At 43.5% G+C, this 17,013-nt stretch overlaps 1 protein-coding gene across 8 annotated transcripts in view; it reads right to left on the reverse strand.

The window, feature by feature from the left end:
• Positions 1-16,160, reverse strand: part of NTRK2 (neurotrophic receptor tyrosine kinase 2) — a 195,924-nt gene extending 179,764 nt beyond the window's left edge. For 3 of the 8 annotated variants that reach the window (XM_038125705.1, XM_038125704.1, XM_038125703.1), the window contains exon 1: positions 15,380-16,157. In XM_038125705.1, coding sequence (XP_037981633.1) covers positions 15,380-15,588 — 209 coding nt within the window. In that variant the 5' untranslated portion in view covers positions 15,589-16,157. Of the gene's footprint in view, positions 1-4,608; positions 5,104-15,379 lie in introns of those variants that run through there. The other 5 variants (XM_038125699.1, XM_038125706.1, XM_038125701.1 and 2 more) reach the window with 3 other exon arrangements.
• Between the last annotated feature and the right edge of the window lie 853 nt (positions 16,161-17,013).

A 17,013-nucleotide genomic window follows, 5' to 3' on the forward strand; every position in this document is an offset into this window, starting at 1 on the left:
TGTTCCTTAGTAATTTTAAAAAAGGATTCCATGCCAACTTTCAAATCTTTTCCTTAACCTGAATATAAAAGGCCAGCAGAAATATGCCTTCCTAACTTACTTACTCTATTTCTTCCTGCTTAATATATATTAAGGTATACTACTCCATCTGGAGCTATAAGGACACATTGGGAAAAAACTAGCACATGCTAGTCTTAACAACATAGTTGCAAGCAAATAACACTGTAGTGCAGCTCCAGAAGTATTTCTGTTGTCAAAAAACTCCCTTTATGGGAAATATATTTTCTTAACACTCCAAAAAATAAATCAATTATATGTCTAGCTCTAGTTCATACCAAAAAAAATTAAAATTAATAAACACTCACTGGTGGAATGTTTCCAAACTCTGGAAAAGCTTTATATTCCAAGTTGTTTTTTCACTAAGTCTTTAGGGGACAAAGGCAACACACTTCAGACATTGAACTACCAGTAGATTAATTACCATTTAATGACAAGTCATGTATGTCCCTAGTTTAGACTACTGTGAGAACTGTATGTTAATATTGAGAATTAAACATTGCAATCTTCCCTGGTGCCATATCTTCTTACAAACTCAAATGTAATACCAAGTACTTTAAAAGGTAAGCTAAAACTTAGACACATTTTCAGCAAATGCAGACTGATTCATTGTTATGCATTAAGATCAAATAAAATTTGTAAACTTGATACAATACCTAATAAAATGTGGCATATTGAACTGGGTTACATTTGTAACCCCTCTGAAACCAAGTTTAAAATAATGCTGAAGTGGCACAAACTCACAATTGGAAAATGAAGCACAGAGCTACACAAGTTGCATATCAGAAATATAAAGTTTCAGACATGTAGGCATCAATGCTATAATTTCTGCTCAATCAAGAAATCTTCCTGCATAGGAACCAAGCTTCCTCTAGGAAGGAAATACCTAACAAGCAATGAGTGTGATACAGACACCTAAATCCAGCAAATATTCTACAAATATACAAGCTTATTCCAATTATTTATTCTATTTAGCTCCCTCCATCTGGTACCATAAGTATGAGATTTAATGAGGATAACCTAGGAAACAGAAACTCTACTGCTAGAGGAGCATGTCATAACTCAGGAAAGATGCAGTGTGTCAAGACCATCCACGGTGGACCTACCTAGCACTCAGAAAATTTACCAGTGCTTGACTCCTCCTTTGGCTGCTCCGAGTCTCCTGACAAATTCTGAGCAAGTGCTGCAGTGCTTTTTTTTTTTTTTTTTTTTTTTTTTTTTTTTTGTGTGTCTTTTTTTTTTTTAACCGTGAATCACCCTGTGTTGCACAAAGAGTGAAAAACTGGTTGCCACTATCACAGGTTCCCTAAGGGCTTTTTCCTCACATTTAGAGTATTTAACCACAAGTCACAGAAGAGTTCAGGAAATAGCTCTCCACGTGCCAGTACACCAGCTCTGGAGACAGCATAATTAGCTCTGAAATCTTTTTTCACAGACACAGGCATGGCCATTTTTTCAGCAACTCCTGCACTACACACATCCCATACTCAGGTAAAGCATTGTTCAGGTCAGTCTGGAACTCAGCATCTCACAGGCAATGTCAGAGATCAGTTAATATCAAGAATTCCCTGTTCTTGATGTGTGGCTGTGTCAACTGCCAGGAGACAACAGGGCCCAGACATTCTGTGCCACAACAGTATACTATTATCCAATTAGTAGCACATAGCTGCCACTGTGAATTGATTCTCCAAAGCCATCATCTTGAACAATTAGTGCCAACCCACCAGTTTAAAGCAGAGGAAAACAGGAATTCAGTGGAAATACCAATCTTGTTTTGGCACTCCAGGAGCAGATCCGTGCTCTTGCTTATGGCTACAACTGCATGGAAAATGGGAAGTCCTTGCCTGGAAAATGGGAAGTTTCCAGCCAACCTTAGTTCCCGCTTTACAGCGTGAAGTAAAGCGAAAGTAAAAGTGAATGAATATGCCTGGAATGCTAAGTTTACAGAAAGTTACTGTAAGGCAGGGAAAATGAAACATAATATACCCTTGGTCTTACTTATGTTTCTGGTTTTGCTTCAAGGTGTTTGTTTTATTCTCTTCAGGGAGCAGACTACCAAATCAAGCAAACTCTCAGGACATTTCATGCAGCTTTCCAGATTTAAGATTTATGCTCTTGATGACCTCCATCTTCAGAATTACTTTCCCCCAAATGCATGCAGAGCTTATTTAAGTATTTTCTCCATTTAGAGACCTGTCCTCCCCTTTGAGATCCCCAAGTTTGTACATTTGATATTGCATCAAGACATGAATTTTTGATGTTTTTCCAGGAATACATGACAGCTACAGACTTGTTTTTCCTTAGCAAAGATATTTTGGAAATGTTGATATTCCTTTTTATTGCCAGAAGGCCAAGTAATGACCTATTATTCTAAAAGATAGATCCTAATCTCTGACCTTATACTTATCTTCAAAACATGTTTTCATCTCCTGTGTATGAAATAATCTATGCAGATTGCTAGGATGAGGCTTCAACTCCCATACAGATCCTTTGTAATATATATGCTAAAAATTGCACAGTAAATTAACATACAAAAGGAGAGTAGTGAAGGTGGCTTTCCACTATTTGTCAACTTTTGTTGAGAAACAGAAAGCAGCCATAAGACTAATCTTTATTATTGTTGTTGCTGATGATGTTATTATTTCCTTGCAAGGATGAAAGAATATCTCAAAGGAATGCATAAATACAAATATAAGTGACAGTTCTTTCTCCTGCAGAACCACCTAGTCTTCAAAAAGTCGTAATGCAATTACTCTCTTCAGCACTTGCATACACGGTCTCTAAAGCTGTCACTGCCCTTGATGCAAATGAGAATGGAAAAACATCCATTCCACAACAGCACAGTAAGATTTCAGACAGCAATCCCTTATAAGCATCTTTTTAAGTCCCTCAGTGAATCAAAACATTAAAGCTTCTTGGTTGCCGTCAAAACCTTGGAATTCTCTTCCTTTCAGGTGCCCATACTCAGACAGTGACTTTCTGGAGGAGATGTCTTAGGTAGCTGCACATCCTTTGGAATTAGATAGCAGTTCTGACATATATCAGTATCCCCCACAACAGTTTTCTGCTGTCTCTGCATTCTGGCATGTTCAGTATTCCTTGACTCTTTCAGTCAACATAAGACATTCCTTCTGAAATCTCCTTTGAAGTCAGTCTTCTCCCACATATACAATTCCCACTATTTGGCATTAATATTTGGTTTTATTCTGTTTAAAATTACTGGCTATTAGAATATCAAATACTCCAATCAATCTGTTCTGGATCATTGGATCATCAAGACATATATCTGCACCCGCTACCCTGTTTAATGTCTCATTCACTGCATGCAGTGCACTTCATGCCAAATACAGATCAAAAGGCAGTACTTCCAAAGGGTGGAGCGAAGATGCAAAATTTAAAGCCCTCTATCCAGGAAAATCCATCTATATCCTGTTAAAACATTACATTTGCTGAACAATTTGACTCTTGACATCTCAAAATCTATTGCCCTTTCCATTAGCCAGCAAAAGGTTTCTTTCTTCCGTTTTTAAGTCCTGAGAGCCTAAATATGGTCATAACCTCTACCTCTTTTCTGTGCAATTATTACATAGAGAACCCAACAAGTAGATGTTTTTCCATTCTGCAAATGGTACCATCTGCTGCCATGGTTCACAATTGGTTCTCTAGACTACATTCCAAGACCTGTGAAACATCTTCTGCAGCCCTAATCACAGATCTGTGTCTTCTCCAAGACACTCTTGTCTTTTAATGAAAAATGTACATTAATAAAACTTCACATTTTGTTACTGCAAAATTCCAAAAGGGTTATGGGTTGCCCTTTTCATGTTTACCAGATGCATCTTTCAGATGCATTCTTCACCATTTTACATTTATGTGCTCTTCACAGTTTCCTATTTCACTTTATCACATTTATTTACATTATAGTTTAGTCTACTTCTCATTGTAGCTGGCCAAGCTTTTGAATTCATAGCTTCTTCTATTAGCAATATTCCACTTGAGGAATCCTGTTCTTCATTTAATATAAGTAGTTTCTTACTTGCACTGCATATATTAGCATAATGATGTGTTTATTGCACTTTCTGCACAATTGTCAGAATCCAAAATATTTATAATTCTTTTGCTGACTGCCACATTGCTGCTACTGTTTCCTTTCCACATTCCTGTACTAGGCCAGTTTGATTTTGAGCAAATTCTCTGTCACAATGACACACCCAGACAACCATCCTGTGTCTTTGATTTGTATTTCTGTTGGTTTTGCTGCGTGACACATGCAATGCTCCCTTTAGACTGTGATCAGGTTGTACTCATAAAGCCTGCTCATGGCTGTTAATTGTTGTTATACTGTTGAAGTATAAAGAAAATATTATCTTTTGTAAGATAATTATTTGTAAAATATTATCTTTTATAAGATTTTTTGTAAAAATTATCTTTTGTAAGCATTTATTTTAGTTATATATTATATATTACATATCATGTATTACATGTTACACATTATCGTTTCAAACCTTAAATCACCTTCTCTACCATTTTGCCTTCAAATGAAACACTTACCCTACATGTACCTCTTTCACAAGATGACGTCTTTAGTTAGTCTTCAACTTCTTTACTACCTCTGAAAAGCTGCCTTCTCCTCACCACCACTACTTTCACAGCATTCTTCATTTACTTTTACAGCTTTTGTCCCTGCCACTGCTTATGAGTGGATTAGTACTTCTCTCATCCTCCAGCCTGTTCATACTTATGGTTCTCATGACTGCACCCCAGTACCAGAGACACCTTTCAGCATTCCTCCATCCTACACATCCTCTGCAGCAGTGCCCCTGGCCCCAGACATAGGTGGTGATGGTAAAGTGTTCACCTGCAAATGTAAGATAGATTGGTGTTTTGATCATACGTCCAACTGCTGGGATTCTCACATCCTAAAATGTTCATTTTAGACACTCAGTGTGAAGAGCAACACTGCTACAAGTTAAACTGTTCATTAGAACTCATGAGAACATGCAGAAGCTCTCTAAAGCAGGCAAAAACTCTGCATGTAACCAAACAATGCAACAGAAGGAACAACTGCCCTGTGTCAATGCAGACAGGAGTGCCACAAAGAGTTGGGAGAAATGCTGGGAGTCTTTCTTCCACCCACACCAACCTCTACGATAAGCAGTATCTATTTCTGTACCTGTGCTACCTTCGTATCCCCTAAATGACATAAGCTTCAGGCAACAAGAGAGTCATAGCACACAAACATGATCCAGGATTTGCAGAGATGCCTATAGCAGAAGTAGTATCCAGCATTAGCATTTTCTACTCAGGTGGCTTGGTGCCACATGGACTTGCATCAATCCAAAACTTTTGTAATTTTGTTATATTTATAAATAATGGTAAAACCACCACCAGCCAGTCAAGGGAGGGGATTGTTCTGCTTTACCCTGCACTGGCCACACTTCGAATATTGTCTGTAGTTTTGGGCACCACAGTATAAGAACAACATTAAACTATTAGAGACCATCCAGAGGACAGCAACAAAGATGGTGAAGAGTCTTGAGGGGAAGCCATATGAGTAGCAGCTGAGGCCACTTGGTGTGCTCAGCCTGGAAACTGAGGACAGACCTCACTGCAGTTACAACTTCCTCATGAGGGGAAGAGGAGGGGAAGGCACTGATCTCTTCTGTGTGGTGACCAGTGACAGAACCCCAGGGAATGGCCTGAAGCTGTGCCGGGGAGGTTTAGGCTGGATATTAGAAAAAGGATTTTCACCCAGAGGGTGGTTGGGCACTGTAACAGGTTCCTCAGTGAAATGGTCACAGCGCCAGCCTGACAGAGTTCACGAAGCATTCAGACAATGCTCTCAGGCACATGGTGTGACTCTTGGGGTGGTGCTCTGTTCAGGGCCAGGAGCTGGACTCAGCAGCAATCCTTGAGGGTGCCTTCCAACTCAGCATATTCTTTGACTCTGTAATATGTGCATAACAGAGTCTTAGAAAGATGTTTACTTACTACCATTTTAAACTTAAACTCTTAAAACATATGCTTATGCACGTTACATAGTTAGACCCACAGAGTCAACCCTCCCAGCTGGAAGGTACAGTATATAAGTTTACCAGGTGAAGACCACTGTATGCATAATATGTTCCAAAACCTGTTTCTAAAAATTAGAAGAGGCAATACTGGAGAGGAAGAGATGAATAGGCAGTAGACTATTCATCCACCTAGTGAGTGAGGAAGAGGGGGAAAAAAACCCCCATCTTTTTATGAGGTTGAAGACCACACATTTGGAGGAAATGCTGTAAATAACGCTCTAGTGGCATCTGGGGCACCAGATTCAATTTCTTAGTCTCCCTAAGGAAATATGATTCCAGCCTCTCCGAAGATACCATATTTTAGAAGCCTCCTGAAAGAGGGCAATCTCCACCTTACCTGTTTGTTCTGTTCTCATTTGGGCTATAATTTAACACTCAGTGAAGCAGGAGCAGGACTCAGCTGTCTCACTACACAAATAAGCATCACAGCTTCTTAGCTAAACAGACTGTCCTCCTCCCTGACCCAAAAGCACATTTGAATGCTCTGTGTCAAAGAAGGCAACTCAGACAGGAAGAACCAAGGCAAGCCCACATCTGTACACCATACAGGACCAGCAGTTAAGATGTTAAGATGCTCATATGGTTCAGACCTTGGTTCAGACCTATGCTCTGCTTCTAGCAGAGCAGCTCTTCACATGCATGTTGAAAATGATTCAACTAGGGCCACAAAATCAGTTTACCCCACACTATGACCCCACTTGCTAAAAAGGAAGGTCTTGCTTTTGTCCCTCACCCCAGGGTTCTTTTAATAGTCAGTGGGGATGGAAGGGGGTAATGCTGTACGGGGTAATTTGCAGTAGGAATCTAAATTAGCCTCCTGAATCACCTCCTGGAAGAAGCACATTCTCCACTGTGGAGAGTAGCCAGTTAAGTGCCCTAACTACACAGTTAATAGGGAGTTGCCAGATTTTAAATGCTGAGGCCTGAGACAGTACCAGACGTGATTAGTAGGTCCAGCGCATGACACCCAGAGCACATGCTGTGGTAAGGTCTTCCAGTCCGTGCCCAGTAAGTCTGACATGCCCAGTATGTGCACATGATTTATCCGCATATGCTTGCCGTGCTGTCTGGCATTCAGAAAACCAGACGGTTGTTGCAAAATAATGGGAAGTCACACCCTATGCACTCTTCACATGAATCTTGTTGCACAATGTGGGGTAGCCGTGCTCCACAAGATACCTGCTGAACACAGCCTTACTTCGTTTTACAGGCATGGTTAGGAAATTAAAAAGGTAAAACTAATTTCATTTACATCTAAAACTGGAAGATTTCTTTTGGCTCACTTGTCAAACCAAGAGGAAAAATAGGTAACTTTCCCAGCCTCAACTACTGCTCTGTGGACAGATCCTTTCATAAGAAACTCAGAAGTGTTACCATTTCATTGTTTGTTTTAGCAAAAGATTGACTTTGATGAATTCATTGCCTTTCATTTTTACATCAGACAACTGTATACAATGATCCTCTACGAATACATAGCAGGAGCTGCAACTTTTTTTTGCATGAGGAGGTTCATTCCAAAGCAAAATTATCTAAAATGTTGTAAAAGGCTCCCGCCTGAAATACTCAATCTTAGGTTCCACTTACTTCAACATATTTAATATTCACATAGAACAAAAACACATGAAAGGCAAAAAAACCTGCAAGTCAAAACCACATCAAGTAATTGAGCAACAAGCCCCATCTCTTCCAAACTTAAAAAAGTCAGGAAAATGCCTGAATCAAGGTTCCTTTCATCCTTCACATACATACTCTAAACTATGCTGGTGAAACACTAACTCCATTCATTTTTGTCACTGACTTTACATAGGCCAGAATTTCAGCCTCAGCTTCCCCCTGAAATAAAAAGCATCTAACTACCTTGCAAGATCAGGACTAGTTTGCTTTAGCAAAGCAAAGTTCAAGTTACACCACTCAAAGAATACAATCTCTCAAAGTGCCTCTGAAAATACCTTGGACACCTTTGGCCTGCTTCCTTCCATTTCATCTTACTTCTGCAGAAAAAAAAAATCTTATTTCTTCAGACCTTGTCTAGGAAAAAAAGAATACTGACCCGAAGCCTGATCTCCAAGAATTTATCCTAACAATGAAAACACAACACAGAAACATATATCGCTGAACTGGTATTAAAAATATTTAAGTTTCAGCTATAGCCTCTGTCCGTGATCAACACAAATGCAGGTAATTTTCTCACAAGAAAGTAATAAAAAAAATAAATGCTGAATTTCTATGGTGTGGCTCCTTTCCAGTAAGTCCACTACAATTGTGCAATGTGATCATGAGATGATTGTGGAGTACAGCACCTTGAAAGAAGGAAGCAGGGCCCCAAGTGAGATTGAAATCCTGGATTTCAGGAGAGATAACTTTAGTCTCTTCAAGGATCTTCTTGGAAGAATCCCATGGGAACAGGCCCTGCAGAGAATAGGGGTCCAAGAGAACTGATCAATAAATATTCATCTCCTCCAGGCTCAAGACCAGCATATCCTGATGAGTAAGAAATGAGGCAAAGAGGGCAAGACAGCTGCATGGATGAGCAAAAAACTCCTGTCTAAAGTGTAGCACAGGCAGGTGATACACAGGAAGTGAAAGCAGCAACAGGACACTTGGAACAAATAAAAAGATGCTGTCCTGATGGGACGCATTCACAAGAAGCTGAGGAGAAGCTGGCAGACACCACAGCGGGGCTCCTTGCAGTTGTCTTGGAACAGTCATGGCAGTCAGGAGAAGTGTCTGAGGACTCTGAGGACTCACCCAGTCTTCCAAATGGGCAAGAAGGAGGACACAGAGAACAACTGGCCAGCCAGCTCCACCTTGATCCTTGGGAAGTGCCTCATTCTGGAGGCCATCTTTATCCACATGGATGCCAGGAAGGTGATCAGAATTAGTTATCATGGATTCAGCAAAGGGGAATCATGCTTAACCAACCTGATTGCCTTCCATGATGGGACAACTACCTGGATGGATGAGGGCTATTGTCTACCTTGACTCCAGCAGGGCTTTAGATCCTGTCTTACATGATGTCCTCATAGGCAAGTCTAGGAAGAGCAAAATAAATGAGTGGACCGTGAGCTGGATTGAGAACTGGCTGAATGGCAGATCCCAAAGAGCTGCAATCAGTGGCACAAGGTTTAGCTGGAGGCTCATCACAAGTGGTGTCCCCCAAAGGGGGGACACTGAGCCCAGCATTGTTTAATTTGTTCAGAAGTGACTAAGACAAAGAGACAGAGGCCTTCTCAGCAGGTCACGATGACACAAAGCTGGGAGCAGTGGCCAACACCCCAGAGTGCAGCCTTGACAGGATGGAGAGATGGGCAGAGAAGAACTGTCTGAAATTCAACAAAGGCAAAAGCAGGGTCCTACACTGGGAAGGAATAACCCCAAGCAGCAGCACAAGCTGGGGGTGGATCTGCTGGAAAGCAGCTCCGTAGAGAAGGACCTGGGGGTCCTGGTGGACAAGAAGTTGTCCATGAGCCAGCAGTGCATCCTAGTGGCTGAGAAGGCCAGTGGTGTCCTGGGGTGCATTAGGAAGACCATTGCCAGCAGGGTGAGGGGGGTCATCCTGTCCTTCAACTCAGCCCTGGTGAGGCACATCTGGAGCGCTGTTCCGAGCTCCTCAGGACAAGAGTGACCTGGACCTCCTGCAAGAGACAAGTAGAGGGCTATGAAGATGATTAAGGGACTGGAGCATCCTATACATGGAAAGGTGGAAGAAGCTGGGCCTGTTCAGCCTTGAGAAGAGATCACTCAGAGGGATCTTGTCAATGTATGGAAGTACCTGAAAGAACAATGTCAACAGGACAGAACCAGGCTCTCCTTGGTGGTGCTGAGCAATAGGACAAAGGTAGTGGGCAGAAACTGATGCATAGCAAGTTCCACTTGAACATGAGGAAGAACTTCTTTACTGTGCAGGTGACCAGGCATTGGAACAGATTGCCTGGAGAGGTTGTAGAGCCTCCCTCACTGGAGATATTCAAGAACCATCTGGATACAATGCTGTGCCACGTGCTCTAGTAGATCCTTCTTGAGCAAGGAGGTTGAACCAGATGATCCCACCAGTAGTCCCTTTCAACCCGACCCATTCTGTGATCGTGTAATACTGTAATATTACGATTGCTAGTAGCTATGTAAAAACACAGCAGCTCCATATGTGCATTTCAGGACAGGCAGTAGTTTGGTTTGCCTTATGCAGTTTCTGAAAATATAGATTCACAATCCACCAGGAATTAAGATGCATCCCAATTATATATGATCATATATAATTTAACAGCAATGATGTACTACATACATCTGCATGAATATATCTTCACAAACATAACAGCATCCTGTAAAAAAGAATATTCACAATCCAAGCAGTAGAAGGTTTCAAACCTCTACGGATTTATCTCTCCATTTGAAATGCATGTAAATTAGCGAATTTATACAATCTGCTTTGCTTTCAAAAGGGCAGTTTTTAAAGAGCAGTTTTTCAGAGGTAACAAGCTAAATTTAAATCTGACATCAACAACACACTGAAGCAGTTTTGAAATTCTTTGCTACATTACCTGCTAACTGCTCGGGCAAGCATATCTGGGTGACCACCTAAAGGGCCATACTCTTAGACATTTGTGTAGAGACAGATGACAAACATGGGAGAAAGAACTGCAATCCAAAAAAATAAAAAGGGGGGGGGAAGATAGGGGATCCCTCTTTACCTAAAAATGAAAACCAAAATGGAGAAATCAGGCCCATGTTCAGTTATGTAAATTTTTTTTGCTCTACAGTGATTAGGGATCCAGAATATTGCTAAGCTACTTTCTCTGTTACACTTGTCAGCATAAAAATAATTGAGAAAAAATAGAACCTGAGAAATCTGGAAAATGCCATCCTAAAGATATCACAGGCTGCACTGCCAAGCCCTATTTTCTCATTAGTATGGAAAAAAATGGAAGTTTCTTGAAAACAATGTGTTCAAAACCAAATCTTTCATTTCAGTATATACATCCCAAACCTTTTTCAAAACTCTTGAGTGACCAAAGATATTGAGGGAGAGATAGTGTTCTTGCCACCCTGCCCAACACTGACTGCCTTCTGAAGGATGATGCTCTCTTCCAGCCTCATGAGCTGTTTTGTCTCTGCCTGATTGAGACAGCTTCAATGGAAACCCTCAGGAGCCCCATCAGTCCTCACAAACCAGAAGAGCAATGTCTAGAACAAGACATACAAAATGTTCTCTGGGAGCAAAAAAAAAAAGAACATATACAAAATTCAGTGCTTTGTGGTCCTGGAATGTTTTTAGAGCCTAGAAATTACAAAACTGATTTTCACAGTGCTTACTTTTAACTCACGTTAACCAATTACCCAGATCTTAAAAGGAAGTTAAAAAAAAAGAAAGAAAAAGGCCAAATTCCTAAATGAAGCTATTACGTCACCACTGCCCAAAACACCTTCAATAATTTGTAGTCTGGTGTCTCATGTTTTATTATACAATTCCAAGTCACCAGAAATAACTTCTCAATCCAGCCAAGTCATGCAATGATGCACAGCCAGAAGTTGCTTTGAGAAGGAAGGGGCTAGAGGCTGAGGAGTCTTGTAGACAGTTTTATATGACATTAAATCTACAACAATCTCAAAATCTAGAATAAAAAAGACTCATAATACCAACAGCTCTGAGCTTCAATTAATTTAAACATGTTCTTTTTTTTAGCACAAGCTCACATGACTTGTTAAATAATTTACTCTATAAATTACTTATCCTGTCTTACTTATTAACAATTCCAGAATGCTTTATATAACTGCATTAGAAATTTATTTTGTGGTTTTGAAATGTACGCAATACACAATCACCTCTCTTTTAATAGGCAAGAGCTTAAAAGTCACCTACTATTTTGTTGGCAAGCAGTTCTTCCTGAAAAACACCAATTAATTTCAAACCTCATTCACCTGAATAATCATAAGTAAACATAATAATGACTTGCTGGCAGAACTGTGAAGCTAGGCCAGGAATATATTTGCACTGCAAGATGTCACTTTTACATCAAACCCATTTGAAGAGTCATGTACACTGAGATACAACAGCAACCCATTTTCCTTAATGAGAAAATATTATACTAGTCTTTTTACAAGAAGTCCTGACCACTGTAAAAATTTCTCATTTACTATCCTATTAATATTTTTGCATAAGTGACCTCGACAAGGCCTACTTATTTGCCATTGTGTCCACAATGCATGGATTTTACAAAACTGATAAAGTAATTTTGCTTTTATCACTCTTGGTCCTTGGTTTTTAATGTATCAGTGACTGATACCATTTATCCTATGGTATCAGTCATTGATACATTGGTACCTAATGCAGAATCTCACTCTGGAGTTCACTTTGTCTGCAATAATACCAAAGTGACCAAACAATTATTACAAGGACAGTCTGTTATGATAAGCACCAGTACTTGTTTTCCAGATGAAGACCAGCCCACACCATCATCTTAACCAACTGGGCAAATCTAAAACCTGTCTCATTTACTGTAGTAGAACATTATGCAAAAACAGCCAGGAAGGGAAAGAGTGAGAGAGATGACTAAGAAAGCACCAGGCATAAATACTCTTATGCCCTCCCACACCAAGTTTCAGCCACTGGCCTTCACAGGGCTGATGCAGAAGCACCCTCTCTATAGATTTGGATGCTGGATCTGAGCAGGAATCAAGAAATGGCTAGATTGGGATGAGATTGCTAATAAACTCTAAAGCACAATCCACCTGTGAACCAAAACAGTGAAGCACCTGAGTGTTAGGTGGTAGAAGCTGCCAGATACATGGTACCTCATCTCTGTTACTGCTGCTGCACCATCCTCTCTTCTTCCATCTCTTAAAGCCAAGTGGAAAACCCTGGTTGCCCACTCACATCCTGTCTGCTCAGGGCCATCCACCTGGCCCACAGCCAATCCTCTGCACCATCATGGGTTTCACATACACACCCTGACCATGCAGTTATCCCAGCACTCCCAGTGCCTGTGGCTGGGGTAAAGAACTGAACTCAGGTCCCATGCCATGGGTGACTCTGGGTGTTTTGCCTAGGACTGCACTCCTGTCAAGACCACGATATAACCAACACGGGAAGGATTGATTTCAACAGATACTCATGAAATACACGTGAATAAGTTCTTCAAATTAATTGTCTTATACTTTTTACATGTTATTTATACCAAAAGTAATTCCACCAGAGACCAACAGAACACATCTGCAGAGCACATAAAAGAAGAACCAGGCCTGAAGCTACACTGAAGCTAAGTGAAATGCAACACTCCAGTCTCTTAAACCTGTTTCTGAGCTAGAATTAAGCAAGATCTGTGGTGTTATAAACAGTTTGACAATCTGTACCTACTGTATTAGAACTGCTTCTGTATTATTTAGTGTTTACTGAGCTCACATAATGAAATAATATGACAGCTACTGCAGTTCAATTTTTAATTTGTCTGTAAACTAATTAAAGTGTCCCTGTGTTTTATGTTAAAAGCACACATGAAAATACCATCTTAAATACGTGCAACAGCATCTCCTGAGAAATCCATGACTCAAAATTATTTTTAGATCACCAAACAAAACAATGTGCAATGTCACAGAATGATACAGTAAAAACCAAAAAGAACTGTAAAGAAAATGATGCTTTAAAAAAATCCAGAAAAAATAAAGCCAAAAGTATCAATGTAAAATGACTAGACATGTTTCAAGCTCATCATGGAAGAAAACATATTTACAGTATGTGTTTTCTGTTCTGGCCTTTCAAACCAGAGACTAAATATGAAATGAAAATTGCCCTGTTACTTCTAAACAGAATGCACTGGATAAAAAGGATACCAAAGCCTACGAAAATGATCACAGATGCATAGCTCAAAGTAATTTTTTTTTTGCTGTTTAAGCAATCTCATAAACATCTGAATCAATACCAGGTATAACTCAGAAAGACCATTTCTTTATCACAGGTCTTAAACAATCTCCCAAAGGTAGGCCATACGTGAGCAGTAGAAATGAATGCCTCCAGCTTTTCACCCGAGCAAATGCAGAGAAATGCAGCAAATTGACTTCAACGAACTGCAGGAATGTAGCCCAAAGGCTAGAATTTAATCTAAACTCACACCGTATTTCACAATACTTTTTTATTTCTTCTAAAAGACACCGAAAAACAGAAGAAGGATGGAGAATACAAATAGTGAGAAATCTGCATAGATTTGGGGCAAATATGCTGGTATCTTTTACATTAAATGTCGCAGAAAGCAATTCAAAATCGGGTAGGGAAATACAAACATAACAGCTTGAGAAGGTTTTTCCCGTGATCTATCATCTACACATCCAGTATCCAAAATGTTTTGCTCTGCAAGAGGTTTTCTCAGGCAATGGACATGAATGCCATGGTGCTCTGAACTGTGAAACTGTGCCGGATTTAACACAAAAAGCTACAGAACTCCCTCACCAAATACTGTCTTCGAGGCCAAGGAGGATGGAAGCACCACATGGGAACGAGAGGAAAAAAACTTTATTCCTCACGCTTAATTAGGGTTCTCTAATTCCCTCCCAGTTGCTGACAAGCAGCACTATGTTCATTCCTCTGAAGGTTTTGTATTTTTTCCTTCCAGCCACCTCCACTGAGAAGGTCAGAGCAGGTTCGCATTCCTATGGTTAGTATGAAAGACAGTTTGCCGTCACTTTCTGGCGCATCTCTTCCTTTACTTTTTCTTTTTTCTTTTTTTTTTTAATATAAAACACGACAAATCTGGGGTGAAGGGCAAGCCACCCACCAATACTCTCGGTTCGCAGCGATAAGGTGACGGAACGAAAGTAAAAAAAAAAAAAAAAAAAAAAAAAGGAAAGGAAAAAATAAATAGGAAAAACCCTCCGTTTCATACCTGCTGCCGCCGCAGAGCTGCGGGCTGAGCGGTGCGCAACCCGCGGCAGCAGCCGGGGCAACGATCGGAGACGAAGCCCCAGCCCCGTCCCACTCCCGCTGCCCCGTGGGCCCGCTGCAGCCGGCGCCGACCCCCCGCCCCGGTCCCCGCGACCTGCATCGCGAACCATTAGGATTCATCATCTGAACGGGCTGGCAGCGGCAGCTCTGGCAAGCCGCGTCCAAGTAAAATCACACGGGGCTTTTAGGCTTCCAGCCACCGCATCTGCCCGCGGAGCAAAAGCCTCTGGCGTGGGTCAGTTCCCCGCCGCCCCCGCCCGCAGCTTCCCCCGCCTGCTCCGGCCCGTCGCCCCCGCGCCCGGCCTCGGGCCGCACTCACATCTCGGTAACATTGTCGCCCTCGGCGCTCCTCTGCGGCACGGGGAAGGAGGCGATGCCCGGCGACGATCCCGTGCACCAGATCCGCCAGGAGCTGCACCCACAGGACGCGGGGCAGCCCAGCGCGCTCGGCCAGCAGCCCAGCACCAGGCAGCACAAGCCCCACAGCCGCGCCAGGCCGGGCCCCGGCCTCCGCCGCCAGGACACCATGCTCACTCCAGCACTGCCCCGACGGCCTCCTCCTGCTCCCGCCGCCTCCGCCGCCGCTGCCGGGGCGCACGGCCGGAGGGTGCGCAGCCTTCCGCGCCGCGGGCGGGCAACCCGCGACCGGGGCTCACATGGGCGCTCCGCAGCCGCAGCCACGGGCGCCCCGCAGCTCTGACCGCCCCGGGCGCTGCGCGGGGCGGCGGGGGCCGGAGCCGGGCGCCGAGGCGACAGGGGCGAGCGGGGCCTCCGGCGCGGCGCGGCACCTGCCCCTAGCCCCGCGGGCGGACAGCGGCACCGCCTGCCCCCGCGGCTGCTGCCGATGATGCTGCAAAATGCGCGGGGCGGCGGGGGCAGGTGGCGGAGGCTGCGCTGCTGTCTGCGAGGGTTCGGGCGGCCGCTGCCCGCCGGAGGGACGGCGAGCGGGCGGCGAGGGAGGCGCAGCGAGCGGCGGTGGCGGGGCTCAGAGCTCCGCGCTCGCCCCTTTATGCACCGTCTCCTCCTCCCTCCCTCCAGCTGATAATAAAGCAGCTCCGGCTCCTGCTCCAGCCCAAGACGGGGAGCTGCCGGCAAAGTGACGTGGGGCTGACGCAGAGAGGGGCAGAAACTCCACAAAATGAGCCTGAAATAAAAATGGAAAAAAAAAAAAAAAAAAAGAAAAAGACAAGGGAGGGAAGGAGGAGGGGGGAGCGGGGAAAAGGGAGGGTGCCGAAGAGCAGATACCAATAGGCAGCCTGCACTTGAGCTTTCAGCCTCGCACGTACATGTACATGTACACAGACACACTCATACAGGCGTACACGCAGCCCGCGGGATGGGCAGCGCGCTGCCGCCTGTGCGGACTGTGTGCCCCACCGGGCGGACGGAGGCACCGTGCCGAGAGGCACCTGGCATGCCCGCCAGGGCGGGAGCTCGCCATCGGGTGATAGACGGGGATGGTGCGAGAATTCTGGGAGACGGCGGATGAGCGACCCTAAAACGCCTTGTTTTCCCCTTAACAGCTCCGCGGTGGGGGCTGCTTTTCGTTTTTCTGCCCCCACCCCCGGTTGCGGGTTTCCGCAGCGCTGCCGGTGCACCGGATCCCGCCGCAGTGCCCCGCGCTGAGCGCTCCGCAGGCGCCACCGCGCGTCCCGCCGCCGCCGTGCACCGCGGCCCGGCCCGCGGGGGCCGTGCAGCCCCGGCCGCCCCACCGACCCCCAGGCGCCGGGTGGGACACACCACAAAAAGTAGTTATCGTTTCCGTACATCGAGGCTGAGGCAAGTCTGAATGACATAGGTGTGTCACGTATTCGCAGGTGCAAAGAGTAGCTGATCTGGGATTCTCTTCCCTTGCCGTTTCTGAGATTCTGTGCTTCTGTCCCGGCACATGACAGGTAGTCCTTCATCTGTGACGACTGATTCTTCACTTACCACTTCACCGTTAAGTAAAAA

The sequence above is a fragment of the Motacilla alba genome, chromosome Z (genome assembly GCF_015832195.1).
Source record: "Motacilla alba alba isolate MOTALB_02 chromosome Z, Motacilla_alba_V1.0_pri, whole genome shotgun sequence".
NCBI lineage: Eukaryota > Metazoa > Chordata > Aves > Passeriformes > Motacillidae > Motacilla > Motacilla alba.